The sequence below is a fragment of the Volvox carteri genome (assembly GCF_000143455.1).
Source record: "Volvox carteri f. nagariensis unplaced genomic scaffold VOLCAscaffold_53, whole genome shotgun sequence".
Taxonomy (NCBI): domain Eukaryota; kingdom Viridiplantae; phylum Chlorophyta; class Chlorophyceae; order Chlamydomonadales; family Volvocaceae; genus Volvox; species Volvox carteri.
Window position 1 is genome coordinate 303,576 of NW_003307596.1, and position 24,883 is coordinate 328,458.

The 24,883-nt window shown below is 57.5% G+C and overlaps 4 protein-coding genes across 4 annotated transcripts; 1 reads left to right on the forward strand and 3 right to left on the reverse strand.

The window, feature by feature from the left end:
- Positions 1-4,080: 4,080 nt before the first annotated feature.
- Positions 4,081-9,218, reverse strand: VOLCADRAFT_66087 (uncharacterized protein; the record flags this gene model as incomplete). The annotated part of the gene is made up of 9 exons (XM_002955611.1): positions 4,081-4,528; positions 4,839-4,933; positions 5,199-5,295; positions 5,557-5,696; positions 5,993-6,241; positions 6,618-6,791; positions 7,285-7,495; positions 8,065-8,246; positions 8,631-9,218. The coding sequence occupies 9 exons, from the start codon at positions 9,216-9,218 to the stop codon at positions 4,081-4,083; spliced, it is 2,184 nt and encodes a 727-aa protein (XP_002955657.1).
- Positions 9,219-9,860: 642 nt separating this feature from the next.
- Positions 9,861-12,736, reverse strand: VOLCADRAFT_106876 (uncharacterized protein; the record flags this gene model as incomplete). The annotated part of the gene is made up of 6 exons (XM_002955612.1): positions 12,466-12,736; positions 12,312-12,391; positions 12,082-12,211; positions 11,842-11,956; positions 10,474-10,745; positions 9,861-9,980 (listed from the first exon to the last, which is right to left on the reverse strand). The coding sequence occupies exons 1-6, from the start codon at positions 12,616-12,618 to the stop codon at positions 9,861-9,863; spliced, it is 870 nt and encodes a 289-aa protein (XP_002955658.1). The 5' UTR covers positions 12,619-12,736.
- Positions 12,737-12,995: 259 nt separating this feature from the next.
- Positions 12,996-15,501, forward strand: VOLCADRAFT_96545 (uncharacterized protein; the record flags this gene model as incomplete). Its single annotated transcript, XM_002955566.1, has 6 exons — positions 12,996-13,113; positions 13,560-13,654; positions 13,982-14,059; positions 14,231-14,347; positions 14,753-14,827; positions 14,887-15,501. 6 exons carry the CDS (start codon positions 12,996-12,998, stop codon positions 15,499-15,501), a joined length of 1,098 nt encoding a protein of 365 aa, XP_002955612.1.
- Positions 15,502-16,388: 887 nt separating this feature from the next.
- On the reverse strand, positions 16,389-24,475 carry dnj28 (molecular chaperone; the record flags this gene model as incomplete). The annotated part of the gene is made up of 17 exons (XM_002955613.1): positions 16,389-17,200; positions 17,729-17,881; positions 18,377-18,792; positions 19,077-19,289; positions 19,656-19,783; positions 19,882-19,949; positions 20,328-20,664; positions 20,694-20,991; positions 21,045-21,311; positions 21,712-21,748; positions 21,900-22,043; positions 22,310-22,401; positions 22,896-23,066; positions 23,387-23,561; positions 23,865-23,875; positions 24,063-24,158; positions 24,344-24,475. The coding sequence occupies 17 exons, from the start codon at positions 24,473-24,475 to the stop codon at positions 16,414-16,416; spliced, it is 3,525 nt and encodes a 1,174-aa protein (XP_002955659.1). The 3' UTR covers positions 16,389-16,413.
- Positions 24,476-24,883: the final 408 nt, after the last annotated feature.

Sequence of the window (24,883 nt, forward strand, 5' to 3'; positions counted from 1 at the left end):
CACACAGTCATGCTTTTCATTTGAACCAAGCTATGCTGTCTTTGGGTTTTTCTTAGCTGGAACACCTTGCCTTATGTGGTTAGCTGTCTGAGTCCCATATGTAGTCATGCCATGGCATTGTATGGGGGTGCAGTTGCCTGAGCATGCCCACTGTTGTGATGAAAGCAGTGAGTTGCAGTATGCAAGGGAACCTTGTGCTTGCGACTGTAATGGCAACGAGGACGTTGCAGCTTTGAAAGACCGGGGAAATGTAAGGGATTTGTGTTCGTTACCGAGTACGTATGGTTTGTCTTTGATCGGTACGACTCTGTGTCGTGCAAGGCTTTGCCAGACTATTTAAGGCATTCCTACACCATTATTTGTAAGCTTAGTATTCTTCTCTTCCTTGTCTCTCAGTCAGCGATTGATGTCGGGCTCTGCAGATCGGGCAAGTTAGGAACTAATGCTTCCTCCAGTCGCCAACTGGAGCCAGTTCCTTTCACACTGACGCAGCCGTCTCGACGTCGTTAACAGGTGCGACAGCACATTAATCGAATACAAGTTAACCTCTTACGTCGCAATGAAAACCGTGTGCAAGTGTTGGACTATGTTACTATATCGTACCGCAACTCAAATGAAATGCGGATCGTGTTGGTTCCCTGGGCAATGCAATGTAACGCCGCTACCCGGGCCAACGGTCATCCGTACCAGCGGTACGCCTAAGAATATTTTATAAACTTCCAATACCAAAGGGTATTTAAAAATACCATAACTATCCTTGGATAATGTTTGCAAAAACGCGTGGTTCCCCTTTCCCTAGTGCTCAAAGATTCGAGCCGGTTCGTGTAAAAAGGATGATAAGCATCCTTTTGGAATACGTTATCCATGGACACTCGTTATGGGCGGTATCTCAAAGATTTGCTGTACTTTTGGAAGCTGTGAATGGGCAGGGGTGTCTAGCTGCCCGCTGCCTAAAGGATGCATGCACAGCAGCCGCGGCTGGGAAAAGCGCACCAAACGGCCTTCCGACAGTCTGACTGACACAATAAAATGGTTCTAACAATATGGATGGAGGTCCTGCAGTTGAAAATCTAAAACTCAAAAATGGCATGAGGGTTTTATGGGTTTTACGGGGGTTTTCGACGATTTTTGCAAAAACATGTCTTTCCCCAGCCCCAGCCCCAGGCCACCCCAAGGGGATGTCACTCTGTTCACGAGTGCGCGTTTGTGTGCGCCGCCTACCATAAGCTCTTGCAAAAACTCGTGTAAGCTCAGCACTTAATACATCCACCACCTGGATGGAATTCAGCCCCAGCCCCAGCCCCAGCCCCAGCCCCAGCCCCAGCCCCAGCCCCAGCCCCAGCCCCAGCCCCAGTTGTCACCGGGGACTCAGTCAAGGAGGGGTACGAGCCTGGGCACGCGCGAGGCAGGTGCCTCACCTCCTCAGAGCCTATTTTAGCCGTGTCAACTAGCCCTGGAAGTCCTGTCCCTCAGGGACTAATCCTGGCAAGCTGAACGTGAATTATAACAGGCCGAGCACTTGCTGCTTTCGAGAATCAAGAATCATCAAGGATCTCCGGTCCGTTGTCAAAGGAAAAGGCAGTTCGCCTTCATTCCATGGAGTGTGAGGTGCCCTTTAAATGTGAGACCCGCCATGCCCCATGCCCGTGTTCAGCCGTGTGGCACGACCCCCCCCAGGAGCTTTCCCCCCCAGGTCCGATCCGAGGGCAACCGCAATAACGGCGGTCGCTTTTCATAACCGTGTCGTGTCCGAGCCCCAACAAGCCCTGGGAGATAGCATGTTTGAGTCCTCGGTCCCGCCTCCTCCGCCACCATGACCTGCATGCTGGACCTCATGGCGCCCTTGAGGCCGCAGCGTGGTCATGGTGTCGCAAAGCACAAAGACCTGGACCTGCTCGTCCGCAACGATGCAGCGAAATCCTTGAAGTGTACGACCTGTCGTGTACGACTGGGCCAGCAACAGAGCGCTCGTCCTGTAACCCAGCTTGACGAGGCGCCCGGCGGCGGCGACGACCATTCCGTCACCTGGTGTCGCTTTGGCGAGGCGGCAGCCTCGGCCCGTCGCTGCCACCGCCACCGCCGCTGATGCTATCACTAACGCCCCCCGATCCTGCTGACGCCGACGGCAACGGTGTCGTACCAGATCCCAATTCGCCTTGGCTCCCCGTTCCCGCAGCGCCTGGTGTCGTACTGGAGCCCTCAGTGGACGTGGCAGCTGGCGCTGCTGCCAACGATGCCGGCGACTTCGCCGGTTCCACAGGCCCGGTGTACGGATAGTGTACAGAACACACGAGGTTAAACTCCTACATCTTATTTTAGGCGTAGTCGAAAATGTGGTTTGAAGAGGGGCGTCAGAGCGGCGTCGTACGGTGCGGTTGGTTGGTTGTTGTTTTGAACTGCTGTTTGCTCGGTGGTGTTTCGTCTTGTCAAATTATCTTCCTGGTGATCTCGGACTCGGCTGCTGGTTGATACGAGCTCTATTTACCAGAACAGCTGCTAGCTGCCGCTGTTATTGTCCGTTGGTCAGCGGTGTGGATCTGACGACCTTTCTTTCCCACCCGCCCACCCTTTCGAACTTTGGTTTCCTGGCTTGGTGAGAGGCCAGCTTTTAGTTTAGAGGCACGGGGGTTGTTTCGCTGGATTAGGCGTGGGGCCAAAGTAACCCAAGCGAGGCCGTCGGCTGCCTGCTGGTTACCAATGCGGAAGAGCACGGTAGCCCGGAAGGGCCGCACGAAGTAGCATGCGGGCTCTGGCAGGCAGGCTGGGCGTCTCTTCTCCCCAACCATATGTCCACGTCCCCGGTGCCTTGTTCGTATTAGTTGTACTGTAACGAACGCGTTTTGGGTTTCTCGTCCCGGTTCTTGGTCTGGCTAGCTGCTCAGCCCGGATTCAAAATGCTTATTTTGGCTGTTCGGCTATCGAATACGAGGGACCACACGTACCAGCCGGTCAAAACCAGCAAACTATTTCATTCCTCGGTTACCTCCAGCGCTCTCTCCAACAGCGCCTCAAAAGTCTTTGCCCCTGTCCAATTGCCAATCAAGCGCTGGACCTGAACCCTCAGGTGCAAAGGTCCCCTCTTTTTGCAGCAGCTGCTCACATCCCCATAGTGGCTCCCCTCGGTACTTCACCACGAGTACGTGTTCAAGTGCCATCCGCGAAATGGTGACGGCGTCCTCAGTTACAATGCGAGCGCCCCAGGACATACAAGAACACAGAGCAAAAAAAGACAAGCACTCCGCAGCGCGCATACACTGCTTTCGCAACCCCACCCCACCATCGAAGCCCCTCGGGAATATGCTCTAGTAAACGCACACGACTAGGGCCTCATGACACACGGACCGCATTACGCGGCCTTGCGCTTCCTAAGCGCTTCTTCGAGTCATCCGCTCCCCCCCCGTCATTCCCAAACCAGCCAGTCAGCTTGCTCACATCACATCACATGACATCACACGTCGCAAATCAATCGCACACCACCTCTCTCCCGTAATTGGAACTCTGATCGAACGACGCAAAGCATCCTTGCGCTGCTCTGAACCACGGCCGCGCACCAACTACTCTTCCCTAAACTCATTAAATGCCACAGGTGGAGTATGTGTGCTGCGAACCCCGCACTGCTCAGAAACTCATTCAGTCCCTCACTGCCCTCTACAAGAGCCATTCGGCCGCTCGCAACAAAAGCGCCGATATGACTACCGCTGTGCACAGGAGTCCAAAAAAAGTGAAACACCTCTCTACAATAGCAAGTTGCCTTTCCTGCATGCTACGACGTCATCCATCGAGTGCCGTACCGCACCTTCTCCCAATGATGTTTGAATCCAACCCTGGAGTAGCGGTCCCCAGAGCTTGAGCAGGAGATAGTTCTAGGACCCTCCACTTAAAATATTGGTTGAAGCTCGAAATCGAAAATAGCGCAGCGAAGAAAATAATAAGCGGGTGCCGTCCAACAACAGGAATCATGTTGCAATCAGCGCTAAATCACGGCTACGCTCAACCCCACAGCCCCAGCTACCTGCCACAGGTTTTGTATGGATAGCGTGCGAAACCCCTGCAACCGTTATTCGCCAGACACACACGCACTCAACCCCTGCTGCTGCCCCTGCCGCGGCCTCCAAAACCCCCCCGCCCGCCCCCTCGGCCACCGCCGCGGCTGCCGCCATACCCTCCGCCGCCGCCGCCACGCCCGCCATACCCTCCGCCGCCGCCGCGACCACCATATCCTCCGCCGCCGCCGCGACCACCATATCCTCCGCCGCCCCGACCACCGTACCCTCCGCCGCCGCCGTATCCGTTGCTGTACCCATTGCCGTACCCGCTGCCTCCATTGGGCTGCTCCGGCCGCGGTTTTAGCTCTGGCAGGGATGACGGCAGCGTCACCGAAATGCCCCTCTTGCCCTCCGCCGCGTCCAGAAACGTCTGTGCGAGCTCCGAGGGCACATCGAAGACAGCGCCCTTCGAGTCGGCTGTCACCGTCATGCGCTTCACCTGTTGCGGGTTACACACGACGGAGAAACACAGACACACAGACCTGTTGCTGCTGATCCGCCGCCGCTATACACAGTGTGGCAGTGTATCGCCACCAGCCTGTCGGCAGGCCCCCCCGGCACTCTCATTACAGCACAACTCCAGAATACCCCCCCTCCCTCCCTCCCCTTTCCTCCCTGGGTGCATCATCATCCGCCTCCTCCTCTCCCCTTTCCTCCTCCTCCTCTCCCCTTTCCTCCTCCTCTTCCCTTTCCTCTCCCCCTTCCCTTCTTCTCCCTCCCCGGGGGGGCAACCGGCCCACCTGGTCCAGGGCCGACTCCTCCAGGCGACACGTCTTACGCAGGTGGCCCCACACAGAGCTAGGGCTCTCAATGGTGTGGTCTTCGCACGTGAACAGAAGTGTCGTACAGTCGTCGTGCGCCGTCAGAAGGGAGCGAGCCTTCATCTCCTGGGGGGTTACATCAAACGCCAAACCAAAACAACACGTGAGTGCGCGCGCCCGCGCATTTACACGTATGTCTGCGTTGCATTTATGCATGTAAAAGTGCGAGTAACTGTGACTGCGCGGGATAGTGGGTGTAGACCGGTTGCCCCAGGTCATTGTCCGAAGGGGAGGCAAGACCTTTTTTAACGGGAAGGGACAACCGTCGACGTCCTAAAGGAGGTGTGGGGCCCATTCGGAGGGTCATGGCTATGTGTGTGTGTGTATTTACCTTGTAGCCAGTGATCTTGGCCAGGGCACGAGCCAGCGCCTCGGCGGGGTCCCGGCCGTCCGCCGCCTGCTCCTCCAGGTGCCGGTTCGCAGCGTCCCTGGAGGCAGTCGGGGGAAGGGAGGGGAAGGATGCGTTGAGAGAAAACATTGAAACACGGAGAAAGGAAACACACATTCGTATACACGACCCCAGGCGCGACGCCACGCACGGATACCTTTCCACTCGCCACGAGCCGGGCCCCCCTCATCCCAGTGGGGCCTTTCAACGTCCACAGCTGTGTATTTATTTCTGCATGCACTTATATACCTGCACGTATATCCCCCCCGCCCCGCCCGCAGCCCCTTCCTCCCCGGCCAACCTAAAGTGCTCCACCACGGCGGGGTCCACCTCCGACAGCAAGGCCAGAGAGCGCTCCGCAGCAATGCGAGCCATGTCGGCCGGCTGGGGGGCACCGATGCGCTCAAACTTCATGCCCGCACGCCCCTCAATGATGGCCACCTGAGGGGAGGGAGGGGAGGCCGTGGGGGAGCGGGAGGGTCAGGCAGGGAAGGAGGATGGGGGGGGTAAATACTTGACACGCGACCAAGACCGTGCATTTATTTAAAGACCTTCCCCTTGGCCCCGCGGTCTCAATCATACCATCTTACCACCATCTCCGAAATGCAGCCTCACCACACCCACACTCACACGGCCACGTGCGCTACCTGGCGGCCATTTCCTTCCCGTGACTCAGACCACTAAAGCATCCCCCCCCACACACACATACACAATCACACACAGATTCACACACGCACCATGTACTCCATCTTCTTGGTGACCAGGGTGATGCAGGTGCCGCTGCTGCCCGCCCTGCCCGTACGACCCGACCGGTGGATGTACGTCTCCCAGTCGGCGGGGGGGTCCACCATCAGCACCAGCTCAATGCCGCTCACATCCAGACCGCGAGCCGCAACGTCAGTGGCGATCAGCACGGGGAAGCGGCCCTTCCGGAAGCCATCTAGAGTCTGTTCGCGCATAGACTGGGCCAGATCGCCGTGAAGGGCCTGAGCGGGGCGGGGCGGGGGGCGGGGTGGGAGTGGGGGTTTGAAAAACTGTCAGGTAGCAGACGACTGCCGAGAGAGAGGAGTTCTGAGTGTACCGGTGTACGAACAAGCTGTTAGTTTACGGTTTCGGCGAAGCCAGGTTGCAGTGTGCGCTCGTGCAGACGGGGGAAGGTCCGAGGTCGCGGGGGTGGGGTCCCCCGGGGGGTAGAGAGAGCATCATGGTACCGGGGGGTACTGAATTGCGTAAGCGCCCCCTCCTTTTCCCTCCCCGTCCCATTCCGCCTCCGCTTCCCCCTCCGCTTTTTCCCCGATTCCATCCGATTTCGTGTTCCCCTCCCCAACCCCACCCCGTCACCCTCCCCACCAAGCCCCTCACCTGCGCGCCCAAAGAATCTCCCAACACCACACTCAGCTCCGCCGCCTCCTTCTTGGAGTCCGTGAAGATAATTGTACGACCACCGGCACCGTACGACGTGATCAGGTCCTTGAGCAACCCGGCGCGTTGCGGGTACGAGCACGGCAGCATCAGATGCCGTACCGTCACGGCGGCCTAAAGCACGCGGCGGCAGGACAAGCGCGAAAGATGTCAGTGGCACATTCACCCCGAGAACAACACCTTAATCACAATGTCACGGACTACTGACTTACGACATATGTACGGCACCGTACATGGTACAACCGCAGCGCACCGGAAGGTCAACGCAGGTGCTGAAAACGCCCATCCCAGAAACGCCTCCACGTCTGTCATCGCAGCTACACCTTGCGACTTCCTAAACACACTCCCAGCGCCTCCTAATAACCCCACTCCCACACCTAAGCACCAACCCACCGCCATTCCCCTAGGCCCAGCAGGCCTCGAGCTATATCGCCCAATGAACTGCTCTGACCTACCCTCTACTTCCCGAGGCCTACCATGCCTTCCTTACCATTCCTCATTCAATCCACTCACCCCTCCTCCACCCGCCTCCTCGTCAGGTCCCTTCCCACCGTACAACCGTGCTGAAAACACACACGCCCACATACACGCACCGTCTCAGCCTTACCTGCATCTTGTCGTCCCCCACCAGGTCCATGAAGCGGTGACCCGGTCTCAGGAAGCGCTGCGTGAGCCCCTTGACCCACTTGGGCAGGGTCGCGGAGAACAACAGCGTCTGAATTGAGTCGGGCTGCTGCTCCCCCGCCTTAAGGATAGTCTCCACATCCTCAATGAACCCCATCGCCAACATCTGGTCGACCTCATCCAAAACGCGGAACCTATGGTGGAGGCGAATGGAGGGGAAGCCGGAAAGGGAAGACGAACCGCAGAGGAGTGAGGAAGCTGGTACCAGAGATAGACGGACGGATACTACGCAGGATTAGACGCGGGAAGCGCAGTGGGAGGGGATACATCGATTAGGCGGCAATGCCATGGGGGTGAAGGAAGGCGGCATCCATGGGGGGGTGCGGTGGGAGTGAGGTGGGATGAGGTGCAGAGCGCGAGGATGCACAAGGGGGATGAAAGTGAGGGGGGAAGAGGGGAGGGAAGCCGAGTGATGCAGAAGTACTGCAACCGTATTCATTTAGGCGGTTCTCCGTCGTATAACTGCCAACTGCCAACGCAAGACAACTTATAAGGCAAAGTCCTTCTCCTTGCTCTGTCTCCTAGGTCGTACACGGCCATTGATAGGTATTCGCACCCCGTACCAGCTACACTTTCACTTATTACGCAGGAAGGACAGACAGACAGACAGACACACAAGCCCAAAAGGTTGCGTTGGGATTACGCCCTAATGATGCAGCTGCAATGGAGTCGTGCCGAGCTAGACGGCATTAATTCGGTTCACCTGATGTTGGAGAGCTTGAGGGTGCCGCGCTCCAAAAGGTCCTTAATGCGGCCCGGGGTGCCAACCACGACATCCACGCCCTTCGATAGCGCCGTCTCCTGGCCATCGTACGGTGTTCCGCCGTACACACACAGCGTATAGAGATTAGCCGCCTTGCCAACGTTGGCAAATACCTCCTGGACCTGAGGACGGGTGTCGTACGCACGTGGGGGTATGTGAGGAGCGGGTAGTAGCATGGCCTAATTTTATGCCTCTGTGAGCCTGAGAACTGAGACGGGAAGTTTTGGCTAAGGTTGCGGTGTGAGGATGGTAATGCGATGATGGTAACACCCCTCCATCCCCTAAAATAAGCTATTACAGTTTGACAGTTCTGATGCGTGTGAGGCCGGTCAGGACCCAGCTGATTGGAGCTTTGGGCTTGTGAAAGGATTTGGGTCAATAAAGTGCTTTCAACTGACTCACATGGCACATCCACAAGCCTCAGCGACATTATGCAAGACACATATAGTATCTGCCTACACCACTTCAGCCTAATGACAAATGCATACACCAGCGCAAGTGCGCACCTGCTTGGCAAGCTCTCGAGTGGGTGCCAGCACAATGCAGATGGGCAGGCGGCCAGCGACGCGGCCAGCTGCTACACCTTTTCGTTGCTCAGCCAGAATTCGTTCCACAATGGGTAGGACAAAGGCAAGAGTCTTGCCGCAGCCAGTCCGCGCGCGGCCAACGACATCGACTCCTGCGAGGCCTGGCTCGAGTGTCATTGCCTGGATGGGGAACAGTGACTCGATGTTCTGGCTTCGAAGCATCGATTTAACTTGTTCCGACAGCGGAAACCGGTCCAGTCCTAGCTCCGATGCAGGAGTAGCGGCCGTAATCGGCGCCTGGTGAGCGGCCGCCGGCGGCTGCGGTTCCGTGTCGTCCGAAGCGCTGGCCTTCGCGGAACGCTTGGCCTTCTTAAGAGGCGGTTCAACGCCCTCATCCTGCTGTTTCTTGCTCTTTTTAGTACCCGCCGTCGCCAATGGCTCAACCGTCAATGGTTCCGCTTCAGGCTCTGCCTCGCGCTTGCGCTTAGTCTTCTTGTCATTATCGGCTGCGTCCTTCTTGGGCTTTTTCACCTTGGCGGCGTCGTCAGTTGCTTTCAATTTGGCCATTCTTATAATAAAAAGTGGCAGTAAGCAACAATGACTTGTTCACATACACACTCCACTCGCTCAAAAATGCACCAAATGAGTATGAGCCCCAAACGAAATGCACGCAAGCCTTGCGTACGGCCAACAAGAAGGGTTTCGTACCAACGGTCGTTGAATTGTCTGAAACCTGTCCTTATCAAAAACGGCTTAAACTGCATGTCCACAAAACTATGCATAGCAAATTATCCTCCGACTGCAGTCATAAACCTGCAGGATAAACTTGCGGCGCAAGCATCGGAACACCTTCGTCTGTCAACCATTTACCAGCCGAGTCCTATCTTTACTATCCCCGGGAGCTCTCTCCTACGCTCATCCTCTCGGTAACATGCTCACAAGGCTTATCCTAGTCTGATTCAACGCGGTAAGTTGCACGGTCAAAACTCCTGCCAGGCAGGAGCCTTCTTCGTCACAGTCCCGCCCTTCCAGCATGGCATGTACAAACTCTTCCACGTTACGTACTGGCACATCTATACTGCTGCTATCAGAAGGCCTCCGGTCCTTGTCATATCGATGCGTCCCGCATGCGCGGAGCACCTGTCATGATGCATACCCCACCAGAGGTGGACAACTCCAAACCCCGCAACGCCGACGTTGCCTGCCTGCCTAGTCCTTGATAATGTGACCTGCCAAGTACTTCTGAATGGCGAATGCCTGGATACGACTTTCGCCTGTGACTTTCTTTAGATGGGCGTCACACAAAATATACTGCTTGTTGGAAGGATCCTGCGCGCAGGGGAGATACATGCAAAAGATCAACTGCCGGTGTCTAAGCATAGAAGCACACAAGATGCCGGCAGATAGGGCCCCGGCCCCAACAACGACAAAAGCGGCCCGACGCATGCGTCAGCGGATATTGGCGGTGGCGGTGGCGGGGCGACATGTCGCCCCTTTTCCTCCTACACCACGTGTCGCATCGCGCCGTGAATCCGCTTGCCAACCATTCCTTTTTAAACTGAAGACAATCAGAAAAGGACCCAAATCGCGATCGTACCGGGAAGTACTAAGCGGTTCATCTTAAGTTGTCGCACTGCGTGACCGCACATACTGAACAGCTACAAGTTCCGCAGGAGTGCAGGGGCCAGTCGTAAAAGCCAGGGGACCATAGACAGTCGATTGTGGCGCCGTGTGAGGACGTTGTAAAGTGATGCATCCTTTAAACAGGGCTCGTTAACACATAAGCAGCGGCGGTCCATGGTGGTTGCTACCTCATGCTCACCTGCAGCTTATGTTCCTTGACGTAAGCCCAGAAGAACTTGGTAAGGTCGGATCGACCCATCGTGTCCGCCCCACACCAGCTCGCAAGGTCCTTGGATAACCGCAACGGTTTGTTGAAGTTGTTATTCTTGCGCTCCCCGGCATCCCCCCCTTCGCCGTCGCCGGTCTTGGCCTTCTTGGCCTTGGGCTTGTCGCTGCCCGATTTGGGCTTGTCGCTGCTGGGGCGCTTGTCCCCGGATGACTTGGCGGCTCGTGGTCGGGGCTCCTCCGCATCTGAAGCACTCAACAGGGAACAAGAAGGCCCCACTCGGAGATGTACGACACACGTGTGCATAAGACGATGCGGATACGGACATAACACGCAGAGTAATGAAACACTTGTATATATATTTATGTTACGTTTGCATGTCGAACACGCTTGTGTCAGACAGGTATGTGGAGTAGATGTGTGTTATCAGGCCTGGCGCCAGGCAGTGATTGACGGCAAAGGCAGCGGCGGAAACCATGCAGTGCTCTCCGGAATGTTATCCATAGCCATTCTGGCGGCAATCTTCCGCTTAAGGACCTCATTCGCTCTTGAATGTGCTTATGTGCCAACGCCCTGGTGTATAAGGAAGAGCAGAACGGCGCCAATTCCCATAGCTCTTCTAATTTTCAGATGCCTAGATATGTTGTATTGCAATGCCACGAAGCCCAAACTGCATAAAGAGCATCCCCTTCCAGCAAAGTTGGGCAATTAGATTGGACATCAACGGTCGGGCTCGCAGTGGCGGCAGGCAGGGTTGCGAGTGTTGGCGCACGTAACCAGGCGACACATTGCCCCGCATTCATGGCTGCTAGACGCGCAAGGCTTAAGGAGCTGTGATTTTGATGACACCCCGTGCCGGGGCTGCAATCCTTGATGCCTGTTTCCTACGGTTATATCGCCTAGAGTATGGGTACGGTCGATGATGGGAGGCTTGGGTGTTGCCTCCAGCGACCCGTCAGCCGTCCTCACAATCTACCCAATATTTATTGGTCTGGTCTGGTGACACCACTGCATTTAGCAGAGTAAAATCCTGATATTCAATTCCCGGGCAGATCCCCGGCATTATGGCTAGGTACTGAGGTGGGGAGATGAGGTCTAGTTGACGGATTAAGTTTCGCATGCTGGATTGGTGGTGCTTGATATATGTCTCTACGGATGTCGGGCATGAGAGGGGTTCTAGATGGCAGAACCCAAGCCGCCTTCGACGTTCAATTCGTACGTCGCAATTAATTTCAATGAGAACAGTCCATGGCCCCCGCCCGGGCTTTGACGGACACCTCCACATTCGTGCGGAACTTGTAACTTGTGACATTATCTAACCTTGGAGCCAACCCTGCTCACCCAGTGTCTTGCAGTGCCGACTGAGCTGTGAGTTGATGGAGAACATGGTAAGCGGTGCTGTGAATAACGTGCGCAGCTTGTCATCCAGCAAGATTCGTCGTCGGTCTTTCGGGTCCTGGAAGTGGGTACGGGGCGAACGGTTGCTGACAAACTGTGCAGTAAAAGCCAGGAAAACTTGGTCTAGCCTTGGCCCCTTCGTGTTGGAGCCCACCTGAAACCCATCGTCCCCTGGAGTCGTACCTGAAGGTTGTTGGCTTTGATGTAATCCCAGAGGCGTTTGACCACTTGGGTGCGCGGCAGGCTTTCCTCGCCAAGGAACTTTTGTAGGGGCTCCGAGAGTAAACAGCCGAGTGATGATCCCCGGGCCGGGCTATACACAACAGGGTGCGCAAGGGGTCAGTTGGCGTTTTGAGCGAAGCCGGCCGCGTGGCATACAAGGCACTTGTAAGGGGAGGCGGCTCCGCACTTACGTGCTGTCGTCGCCGTCCCCGCTGCCATCTTCGTGTTCGTCCTCATCGCTACCTGCTTGCTCCTCCAAGTATTTCTCGATCTGCATTTAGGTCACAGCCCCGTAACTTTGGGTTGGGTTAAGCCATTTCTTGCCTTCCCAACCCCCCGACCCACCTCATTCCGAATTATCAGCTTTTTGTCCGTCAAATCTATCTTAAACTCTTCTTCCAGCTTTTTCCGCAACATTTTCTCTGTTGTCGTCTGCAGGTCGCTCTCCCCAAGAAGCGCCCGCAGCCTAACAATTAATTGCTCGTCTGTAACCGACATACTTGTGCTTATCCTCCACGCTTTGGGTTCTTAGAATTGAGGGCACGATGGTCGGAGTGTTCCAAAGTCGGTGTTCAACCGACGAATTGACCATCTAGAAGAAAATAGATGTTATCCGATCTAAGCAAGGGTTGAGTATTGGTTCGAAAAGCTAGGCGATAGAGATGTCAGTGTGCTGCTGTACTACGGCATAGGCTTTTGCAGCTAGATTGTCAATCCCCAGCTACCACGTCGTTACTTAACTGAAATAAAGTATGCCAAATTCGTCAGTTAATAGACAAATTGCAAGCAATGTGAGGCTTTCACAGGCGCTTCCCTTTCTAGCCTGACATAAAGACTTCCGGTTGTGTGCGCGAGCACTGCAGACGCATACGAAAATGAATTCATTGACACCACTTCATGGCGGCGGAAAGCTTGTTTGGTCTATAAGCGTACTCTTACTGACGGGCTTCCTGGCGCGGCGTGGTCTCCGGAAGGGCAGCTTGAGTCGCTCAGGTCCGCAAGCTGCAATCATTCAAAACCCATGCTTAAAGGCTGGACGTAGGCCCTGTGAAAAGACCCGTGTGGAAGCGGATCGAAACGGAGGCATCGGAAGGAGTTGGAACGTCGGCAAACTTCTTTAGGGATCCTTGCAGAATAGACAGGCTGGCACTGGTACCTTTCTTAATCCTGCATCCTCTTCAATATTAGCTACTTCGACGATGCTTTGGAAAAGGTCTGGAGCAGTTGGCAACTGTAAGCCGTACAACAAGCAACCTCTTGCTATTGCCTAAGCTACTTTCAGTCACTCCATGCACATGTCGTTGCTCGAATGACGCTTAATTAGACGGCTTTAGGCCACCATCACTATTGTCAACTATAGTACCGACCCACGGGTCGCTAGCACCAGGTTGGCCCCCGGAGCTTCCCCATCACCCCGCCGCGTGTGCCGCCGTGCTCAGGCGCATGTGCGGCCTTCCTGGTAGGAGCCGTTCACATGTTTTGTGGCTTGCAATATGGTCTCACCCTCATCATCTTTTACTTAACGTCAAGCAAGGTAGGTTGCAAGGGACCTGGATTTGAGGTCGTGTGCCTAGGGCCCTTGGTGGCGCTCCTTATGGCTCCATGAACCATATGGGTTAACCTAGCCGCGCCAGCAGGAGGGCATGCACGCCGTACCACGTGCCGACGTGCACGCTCATCCTTAGCTGGTTCCTTCTGACACGGAAATCCACGCAAGCCCCTGGCGATAGCCGTTAATACAGGGCATGGCGGTCTGGCCTTTGACCTTACTTCAACCCAGCTTCCTAGCTAAAAATGTCCCCCGTTGCCCCGCCATTATATTGATGACGCTATCCGTGTGCCGCCGCGGTGAGGTGTGCAGCTCACCCGGCTTGGCGCCAAGCGCAAAGCACTGCTTGAGGAGGAGCACCAAGAGGGCGGCCGAAGGGACGCCACACAGGTCCGGTCCCGTACTCCAGGAGGGGATATGCCCCATAAGCCCCAGTGTGCCTTTTGCCTGGCCTAGCCCCTGCCTCTGCGTGCTCTCTGCATCGCTGGCGGCCGCAACAATGCCCTTTCCGAAAAGGCGACCGACCAGCCAATTGTCGTGCGCGTATATCCGTGTATGCAGGTGCTGGCTAATAGCTTGGCGGCCTGCATTTTTGCAGGGCTGTCTTACATGGCAATGGCAGACGCGGCTCCTGTGAAGCTCGCTTTGTCTCGTGTTCATTTGGCCGGGGCATTCCTGGTGAGCGTAAGGCGGCACAGTAGCCGTAAAGCCAGCAAGGTGTTGTCTGTAGTTCCAAATGCATGCAGGTATTCCTAGATCCCTTGGTACTGTTAGAAACGCCATGCCAGCTCTGGCTGGTCGGCACGGCTTTCAGTGCATCATGCCGCGGAGGGGGCATAGAACCTGGTCCTCTGAAGCCCACCGTGCCCCGTCAGGGGCGCGTATAGGGCCCAGCCGCGACCCCGAACCCAGAGGCCCTGTCGTGAACAGCCTGACAGGGTTTGGAACATGCTGCGCATTACTACAGCCGGCGCGCAAAACGCGAATGAATCTTGGTGTAATGCATGGGCGCGAAGGATGTGCATCGGTGCTTGACCGATGCCAGGCTTGCTGCAATCGTCTAGACTTCTTCCTATGTCGCAGTCTGCGTCGCTGCATGGTGTTGCTCAAGGGCTTAAAACCCGCTCTTCCTGCGCTTCTATTGCGCTGGGAGATCCGGTGGGTACATTTCCTCAGATTGCTTAACACAGGCCGGTGTCGCCTCGCTCCTGCCGTAGGGTCATTACGCCGCCTGCTGTGGCGACACTTGGGCGAGTGAGCTAGGCATCCTAAGTCGCAGCGTGCCGCGCCTCATCACCACCGGTCGCAAGGTCCCACCGGGCACCAACGGCGGCGTAACTCCGCTGGGCCTGGCCTGCAGCGTCGCCGGCGGCCTGACCATCAGCCTGGCTTTCTTTGGCGGCGGCGCTGTTGGCTGTGCCTGGGGCACTATCCCCCGTGGCGGCTCGCTATGCCCCGCGCCCGCTGGCGGCAGGACCGGGCCGTGGACGCTGCATGACGCGGTGATGGGCGACGGGCCCACAGGTCTGCGGCCGTTGGCGGTGGTTGGCGTAGCATGCGGGCTGTTCGGGTCGCTGTTGGACTCAATGTTGGGTTCTATGCTGCAATACAGTGGATGGGATCCAGAGACACGGCGTGTGTTGTCGAGGCCGGCCAAACGTGTGCTACGCGCTGGGCGTGGCGGCGACAGGGACGAGGCCGCTGGGACGCAGGTGGTGCACATTAGTGGGGTGCCGTTGCTGAGCAATAATGGTGTCAATTTTATTGCAGCGGCGGCGACGGCTGCTCTTGGCGCGGCCATGCTGGGGCAGTGGGACAGTGCGGGGGTGTGAGCCTGATGGCGGCAGCCTTGTTAGCTGTGAGGGGGATGTGGTGGTGGATGTGGTCGTGATTTAAGGGTATGTCGCGAGAATTGAGAAGTGTGTTGTGGCGTATGTGCATGCGCCGTCCTACCTGCTTCGGTATCTGTTAGTGTTCGCACCTTCAATCCTAGGCAGGGATGATGAGAGATCGCAGTGTGTCGGGTGTCAAGGGGGCTGAGGCAACTGTGCAGTTGCCTGTTGACCCCTGTGCGTGCACAAGTAGTCGGCAGTCCCCGCGAAACCGCATCTTGCCTTGCTCCGGCTACCTGATGCGGGTGATGGCTTTCCTAGGAGTAGCTTGTGGTAGTCAACACAAGGGAGAGGTTTTTTGTAGCAGCTCCTAGGAGTGTTGTGTGCGTGTTGAAGAAGGGTTGTGCGAAACTCACGCACGGTACGCGGAAAGGACGTCTCGGATTTGACAGATGTCACAGGTGTACGGCGAACTTCGGCGACTGCTTTTGAGCGAGTTACCGCCTAGGCCTAGGCCTAGGCCTAGGCCTAGGCAAAGACGTATATGGTATGATTTAAGACAAAAGGCCGGGACGGGACTTCCAGACAGGTCAAAAGGGACACGCTTGTGCGCGTGTTTGTGTGTGCATGGGCAGTAGGCTATGCATCAGCTGAATGGGCAATGCTGCTTCCGAGCTGGTCAAATCTTATCACCGAAGAAGGATCCCAAGAGGGATCACCGCTGCTGGGTGCATCCTGCGCCGGGAATTCGTCACCTTTACCGTTCACTCGGCCACAGGATCTCCTGGTGGTGCATTAATTTCCAGGACCGTGACGAGAGGCGCATATGCGGGTGTGGTTGTGTTGTCGAATGGACTGCATCAGGCCTATGACATGATGATGATCCACCGCTGCAGCCGCTACAAAGAGACATTACGGCACCACTGTCGCTTTAGTTCGGCTGTTTGCTTCACTTGGCACATTCCTTGGACTGGAGACCGCGAGCCACCCATCCCCCACATCCTCTGCCGATGCCTCAGCACCACCATCCGCGCCATCCGCGCCGTTCCCAGCGCTGTCAGCGTTCCCGCAGTCGCCGTCACGACCTCTCACATCCACCGGCGCCCCGCTGTAGCTGCTGTTGGCGACAGCTCCAGCTTCGGCGCCGCCGCTGCCCACGCCGCCACTCGCTTCGCTGTCATGACCACGGCCGCTGCTCGCCGGGTGAAGACCAGAAATCTCCGTCTCCGTATCCACCATACTTCCGGCACTTCCGCCACGCCGAATGACACCAGCCCGGGTGCTCGCACCGCCCCGGTCATCGGTTCCGCAAGCTGGCTCTCCAGACTCTCCTTGTAATGCCTTGCCGCCCGTGCCCTCCAATGGAGGGACAGTGACGTCGCCGCTGTGGCTTCTACCAGCCGGCGGGAAAGCCTCCTCTCTCCCCTCGTCGCCGCTGTCGCTATTGGCATCATCATCATCATCCCGGCCAGCGCCCCGGTCGCTGCCCTCCGTCGAGCCACTGCCCCGCGTGTCCCCCCGCCGACCAGATCGCCAAGATGGTGACATGGCCCGACGGTTCGGGTTCAGATCCCGATCCTCTGGGCCGCCCCGGCTGCTGCGTTCTCCACCCGGATCCCTGCGGTCGCTGGCATCCGGTGGGGGCTGCTGCCCGGCCCCGGCAGAGGTGCGGCCATCCCCAGCCCGGTTGTCAGCCCGCCTGCGGGAGAGAGGGAGAGAGAGGGAGAGGTAAACAGCAAAGGAAGCTTGAAAGTGCGAGCAGGAGAGGTGCGGGATGGAGGGCGGGAGGATTGCATGCAGGTCAGGCAGTATCTACCGCCTCGTCAGAAGCCCGCTGTGCTCTTCCCCCCACCATTTCCGGGTCCTTCCAGGCGCGTAGCAATGCTGCGGGGTTTGCGGACATCAGCTTGCACCAGACCAAGCCTCGCTCCAAGCCGTGGGTAGCCACCGCCAGTTCGCGACAGGACACAGCCCTCTCAACATACACCTCAACGCAGCACCTGCTATCTAACGCAAAACCTCTGACATGCCTTGTCTCCTTCCTGTCGATATTCAGTGCTCGGCCCTTTTCCCGATCCTCCGCATATCTATACCCTCTCATCTACTCTACTACATTAGTTTTGTAAGACTGCGGGGCGTAGGAGAATCTTCCCCCTTAGCCCCCCCCCCCCTCTGTGCCATTCTCCACATGCCTCACACAGCACACCTTGCAGCATTTCCCACCCACCTCCAGAACACCGCCTGCACCAGCACCACCGCCAGCAGCGCCACCGCCAGGTTGGCCACCTGGATCTCGGAACTCAGCGGTGAGGAGCCGTCCGTGGCCATGGAGCCGGCATTCATAACGAAGCGCAGTACGAGCCGAGCCCCCGCGTACAGCCTTTGGGATGCGAAGTTGGGACGGCGGATGCAAACCTAAGGAGTCCTTATAAACATAACAAGCGACAAGCACTGATAAAGAACGAGGGGATACATATATGGGGATGCCACGTAAAACAACCTTTTCCCCCTACATGCTTGAGACCCATGGGAGTGCACGGACAAACCCCACAAATGCCACTGGATATCATTGGCGCTGGAGCTCAGCCCAAGGTGGTAACGGCACAGCAAACCAACTTGCCGAGGAACGTTATATGAAATCACCATGCAGTGCAGTGCAATGCAACATAAATCGATTATTACTTCGTGATCACCCACGCGATACCCAGAGTAAAAGATCAGGAACGGCCCCCAGGGGAGGACGCCTGGCCAAGTAGAGAGTTGCAAGGAAACCCCCACCCCACCCGTCTCTCCTGGTCGCCGCAGCTACGACGCGGCCATGACGAATGCACCCACTCACCCACCTGCCCACCTACCCACCTGCCCACCCACCCACCTGCCCATCACAAACTCGACCGCGCTCGGATCGTTATCCGGCCGCAGGGCCGGCGGAAACGCCGTGCTGGCATGCAGGTTAAGCAGAGGCCCTGAGTGCATCTGGTTAATCCACGCCGCCAGCTTGGGTAGCTCCACGTCCAACCCACGCTCCAGGGAGCCCAAGTCGAAATCCGCATTCACCGCATGCAGAAACACCGGCCGGCCGCCGCGCAGGTGTGAAGCGGCGCCGCGGAACCAGGACGAGCCGTCCACGGACGGGCGGATCACCACCACGTGCGCGGCGCGCCGCGGCTGCAGCCGCATGGCAAGGCTTTGCAATCCCACAGCACGCGCAGCAGTCACGACGGTGTCTCGTGCGCGTCCCACCACGTCCAGCGGGGCCGGACCACACACGGTGCGCACGAGCTCGGGGCTCTGAGGGCCGCGCACGTGGGGGGAAGCACGGTGAAGCAGCATAGGAGGGTGCGAGGGGGCCCCCTGTCCGAAACTGCTGCCAGCCGAGCAAAACGCACTCGTTAACTCGATCAGTATCTCGTATTTAAATATCTTTCTCGACCTGGTCCACCGTACACCTAGGCCCACATGAAAGGCCTTCGTTAGCCCCTAAGCAAACTCCCCAGCAGGCGCATCTACCATCTCCCAAAACAACTTGTTGCCCGCCCCGACCTCGCCTGGCCCCGCCTGGCACGCACTCGTACCCGTGCTGCCGCCGCCGCCATCGCTTGCGCAATCGCCGCCGCCCGGCCCGCCGCGTTGGTGCCCGGTGGTGGCGCCGAGTTGGTTGGGCGCATGGCCTGCCTGTTCCCCATCAGCCAGGCGCACAAGGGCTGCTGCGCGCTGGCGTCCAGCCACAGCAGGCGCAACTTGCCGGCCATGTAGGCACTGGCCGCAGCGGATACGCTAGGGTCGCGCTGATGGGGGGCGGAGCGAGGAGAGAACAGCCGGGCGGGCGGGGCCAGAGAAAACGTGGTTGGTGGAGCGGGGCACCGACCACCAGTGAGCGGGTAGTACAAGCACTCGGAGGAGAGCGTGCGGGGGCGTGAGTGTGGACAGCACACTTGGGCCGGTCGCGAACGAACACACCCTCCATGCCACATCCCCCTCACACCCTCACACCTTCACGCACCCGCACCCGCACCCACGGGGGTCCCTCCGCTCTGCTCATAGCACCGTCGGCCCCGGCAAACTCTCGCCCTTCCCAACCCCTAGGTACACAACACCAACACTAGCACTAGCAGTAGCATAGGAGTAGTAGCAGTAGCAATACAAGTCCCCACCTTGGAGTTGGACAGCGCCATGTGGCGGCCTAGCACCGCCAGCCGCCGCCTCGCCTCCTGCAGCTCCGGCCCTCGGGGCCCAACCGCCACCACGCACGTGTCAATCATGGAGCGCCCCGAGGCAGCTGCTGCGCGGCCCCACAGGCAGCCCAGCGAGGCGCCAGTCGCAGGACGCAGCGGTGGGACCTCCTGCCAGAGCAGGCCTGCACGGACACGGAGCCCCCACCAGGGTACCACACCAGCGGACAAAGGGACACGGGGGATAGAGCGTGTGGGATACAGCGGAGGAGTTTGCTGCAAGCCGTGTCGCAGAGGGGAGGGGACGACGGGATGGCAGAGGAGAACATGCCACCTACTGATATGCGGGTGGTGAATGGTGCCGCCGCCGTCTGCGCTGCGGTGTGTGGTGCTGCGGCCGCCGGGGCAGCAGATATTCCTTTGTGAATGTCACAGCTGCACAGCAACACGAGGTGCATTTGAAGATGAATGCCAGGTCCTGGTTTGCTTTCGAGCAACGATGCGACGATGGGGGCAATCAGCACCCGGCCCCATACCTCCTCCTCTCGTGCTCCTCGTCGCTCCGTGTGCTCGATCCGCCACCTCTCCAACCCAGCGGGGAACGCACTATGTCATGTGCTTCGCCTACAACAAACCCTTTGCGCTCCTACCCACCTTTCCTGACATCCTATCACCCAACCCCCCTCCGAAACGTTTTTATCCTTGTCCTTCCAGTCCGCACACGACACGACACGAAGCGCACCTTGTTCGTCGATTTGTTCCTGAAGCTCCCCGGCCTTGCCCGGCTGTACCACCAACGTGCGGGGCGCCGTGCCTGGGCCGCGTAGGAAGACGACATGGCCTGCAGCCGGCGGACTGGACAGCCCCAGCGCTGCCTGCCACGCGACTGCGGACTTGGAATCGCCCTCCTGCAGCATCGACAGCGTCAAATTCCCACCGAAAGCCACCTTTACCTTGCCGTAACCCGAATTCGAGGTCAGTACAACAGGCACTAAATTTCACACACAGGGCGAACAGCACCTGGCAGGTGCGTACGAGATCGGCAAGACGTCCCCGTCGTTGGGCGCCAGGAGGACGATCGCGGTCGCGATAATGGTGATGATGATGGTGATGGTGATGATGATGATGATGATGATGATGATGATGATGATGATGATGATGATGATGATGATGATGATGATGATGATGATGGTGATGATGATGGTGGTGATGGTGATGATGATGGTGGTGATGGTGATGATGATGGTGATGATGGCGGTGGTGATGGTGATGATGGTGATGATGGTGATGATGGTGATGATGGTGAAGGTACGGCGGTCTAGCGCGGTCATCCCGTCTCCTAGCTCATACAGTCGCGGGCCTCCCCCTCACCTCGCCCATCATAGCTAACCGGCTAACCGTGTGCGCAGCAGCGCTTCCCAATAGATGCCGCACCTGCACATGCCCCCGGGCTACGGTCAGCATGTCTTCATGACGTGACGCCAGCGACCGCAGCGCCAGAGAGCCGCTGCCACCACCGCGGCCGAACGCCACCATGACTACCTTGTACTGCGATGCGCGATGAAGGAAGGTCGCTACATCCTCGGGCTGTAGCTGAGGCACACTCGGCAGGTGCAGCAGCCGGTCGGCCACGAAGTCCTGCAGTGGGGCGGCATGCGGTATGTGAACGAGCAGCAGGTAGGCTTCCTCCTTGCGCGGGCCAACGGGACTGTGGCTCACAGTCCTGTTCCTTTGCGCACCGTCCCTGTGTGCTCAGGCTCAGGTCATGCAGGCAGGGTGGAGCCAACGGTGTGCGCGGCAACGTGTGCTGTCATGTCATGTACACCACCGAGGCCTCCGCAACGGTTCCCCCTCGCAGACATACTAGCATATCGCATGTCCGGGGTAATCCAGGGCCCCCCCCAGGTTGGGGCATTCCCTAATACGCGCTAAAAGCAAACTCGGGGCAGGACCCAGAGCAAGCCCAGCCTCCTTTACAGGCTGCCTGCATCCATGCATCCATTCAATGCCGCATCGCATCCTCGTGCCCAGTGCCCACCTGCAGCGCTGAGAGCCGCAGCGAACCTCGATATCGCCTGCGAGATACCATCATAACACAGTGGCAAGGGAGTCGAAGGCGTCCGTATTCACCGGCTTCTGACCTTGCACCCCCGCACCCGCGTACCACCCCGGAGCTACCAGTCTCAACAGTTCCTCAACACGGCAACACGCAATAACTCCATTCACCCATCCAAGAAGTACGAGTAGTAGGGGCCCCCCTGCAGCGGGAAACCCTGCATAAAGTCTAGTAACGGTAAGAGCTTTGCATGCGGCTTTGGCACGCACATCGCGGAAGCAATGCGCGGACGGGGGATCTTCTTGAACAGGCTTCTGCCTGGGTGCCGGGCCGGGTGGTGAGGAAGCGTCCGCTCTGGGGACCAGTCTGGCGCGGCATCCAGCGATTCAGCAAGTCCAGTCCGACGATGCGGCAGCAGCTGGGAACCGGCTGAGGTACTCTAGGCGGGCTACTCAATGTGCAATTCCCGGCCTTTATCAAAGTGCCATATCATGCTCTCTTCCAAGCTAGGAAACTTAAAAGCAGCGGCTACAGTTGCAGGACACAGCTGTGGGCGACAGCTGCGTGCGCGTCAGCTCACATGAAGCAGCTGGTGTCGGAGCAGCCCGCGGGCACGGCCATCAGCAGCGGCATCTCGTCCTCCCGCATGATGTCAGAGAATGGTCCCCCCCTCTTCGTGGCAGTGAGGCAAAACAGACGGAAAGGCGAGGGCAGCGGCGAGGGGTAGGGACCTCGGAGGCCGCTTCAGTGAGCTTCACAGCAAATGCATTTGAGCATTTTTGTCAGTGTAGACCGGGCAGGCAGCCGTAACGCACAAAAGGCGGAGTAGGTTGCGATCGAAAAGGTTGAGGCATCAGGAATCCACGGCACCCTGAACGCACACTGCCCGCGGCAATCAGCTATGATGTGCATCTGCCACGAGCAGTGAGCCAAGCACACTAGCGCCAAGCACACTAGCTGCATCCCGGTTGGGCGTCCATGAGGCCAGCCCCTCTCGCCCCTAGGTGGCCCTGCCGACGCATGGCGGTCCAAACTCGATCCTGCCCAGCCCAGGCCGCTTTTCCTAGTCGGCCTACAGAACACAGCCCCAAACCTGTACCGGCCAAGTCTGTCTATCTGCCTGGCAATGCACACCCGCGCTCAGCCGGCTCCACAGTCTCGCTTACCCGCGCAATCAGCTGTACCAAGTTTTTTTGAAACCGGGCGTGGATGCGCCCCAGACCCACTGATGCACCGTCGCTGTTGCCGGCTCCAGCCGTGTTGCCGCCCAGGGACTTCCACAACGCCTCCCATGTGGGCACGAAGTCCCGGCAGGCCGACGAGCTCTCCGTGTAGATCTGTGGGTTGAATCGCCGATGGGTAGATTTACCAGGGAAACAGGGTACCATTGGCACGGAAAATTGAGCATGGGATCACAGCGGATCCCCTGACTTGGGAGCTGAGGACGCCTGACCAACTCCGTGGCTAGGCAAGGAAAGCGAAGTGCTGACAGACAGTTTGCGTGCCTGTTGGTTTGTGCTGTCGTGCAGGGCACGTCCCTCGTCACACGGACCCTTGCAATGGCGCCGGAAGCGGGCATCCGGAGGCGGCATTTGACATAACCAAGGAGGGGCCCGGTCAAGGAAAACAGAGGTCGCATCACGGGTTCGTAACCCACCATTATCAGCCATGGTCGCCCGCCGTACATGACCAGGGCGCGGAAGTTCGAGGCCGTGAGAAACGAGGTGTTGGAAGGTAGGGCACGTTCGTACATCTGCTCCTGTTGCTGCTGATAGAAGTGGTACTGCTGCTGCTGCTGATAATAGTGGAAATGGTGGTGATTGTAGTGGTGCCTGGGAAAGCGGCATCATGCATGACGTGACCGGCTAACAACAACCAGCCTTATGTATTCAGCTTCTGTAGCGTAGGACTACGCAACTGCAAGCCCTAGTCGGACATAAACAATAAAGCTTCTACAACAGGACCACGCTGAATTGGGGAGATTGAGGGAAACCCACATCGGTGAGACCTTACTGCTCGGTCGCTAAAAAGAAGAGGGTGTCCTCAGGCCACGAAGCAAGGCCTGCCTTTCATGCAGAAAGACCTGGGCAGGCATTGTATTCGTCGTGCAGGTGAACTTTGCACTTCACCCGTACCTGGAGGACTCCTGCACACACAGGGGCCATGATGAAAAAAATCAGAATCACGCTATTAGAATACCGGGGTGGGGCCAATGCTACACATATTCGAAATACGCACACCTGACGTCTCAAAACTAAAAGACAGCCCGAGCGATAGGCCGAGCTAAACCCCACTGATATCCGCACGTGCATGCAGGCTTAGCAGAAGCGCACCTGATGGTGGTGGTGGTGGCCGTAGTCCCCGCCTGCACCGCCACCCACGTCGTACTCACGTTTCTTGTCCGGGTTCGACAGAATTTCATAAGCTTGCTACATGTGCGACCAATATAGGGTTAGTGCGGGGTCATGAGCTGCAATGTGCGGCCTAGGTCTGCGTGTGGCAACAGCCAAGTCAGCCGTCGCATTTTCACGGCACACCCGGAGCGAATGTCCCCGGGTTGGGTGCATGCTACCTCATAGGAGACCTTTCACCTCCAATAACCTCAGGTTCATACCTGGATTTCAATGAACCTAGCTTGTCCTTTTGGGTTTTTGTCCGGATGGTACCTGCACCGCGTTTTGAGCGTCCTAAGACACGGCCTACATGGTAGTCTAATGCACGCGGCGAACAACACTGGGGGGAGCATTCCACAGCAGCAAACGGCCGCAGGTACAGTGTAGTGACGACGTGTCATGGTTACGACTCCGCACAGCTACTTTTAACTCACGTAAGTGCAAGCTTCTTGTATGCCTTTTTTATGGAAGCATCATCGGCTCCCTTTTCAACGCCCAATACCTACACAAATGTCACCAGGTGCTTATGACACTCCTGCTAAGCACGACGCAATCGCCCCGTTGATTTCACGGCGTGCGCGTGCAAAGACACAACAAACTACACCTTATATGGGTCCTTGTTGTATCCAAGTACAGAGGACAAAAGGAGGCATAGTATCACCGCATAGAAAAGAGAGCTTGTGAAGGGCTTCATGGAAGCGAATTATTTATCCAATAACAGAACTTCACATTTCTATGTATTTTTAATAACGCATGATTAC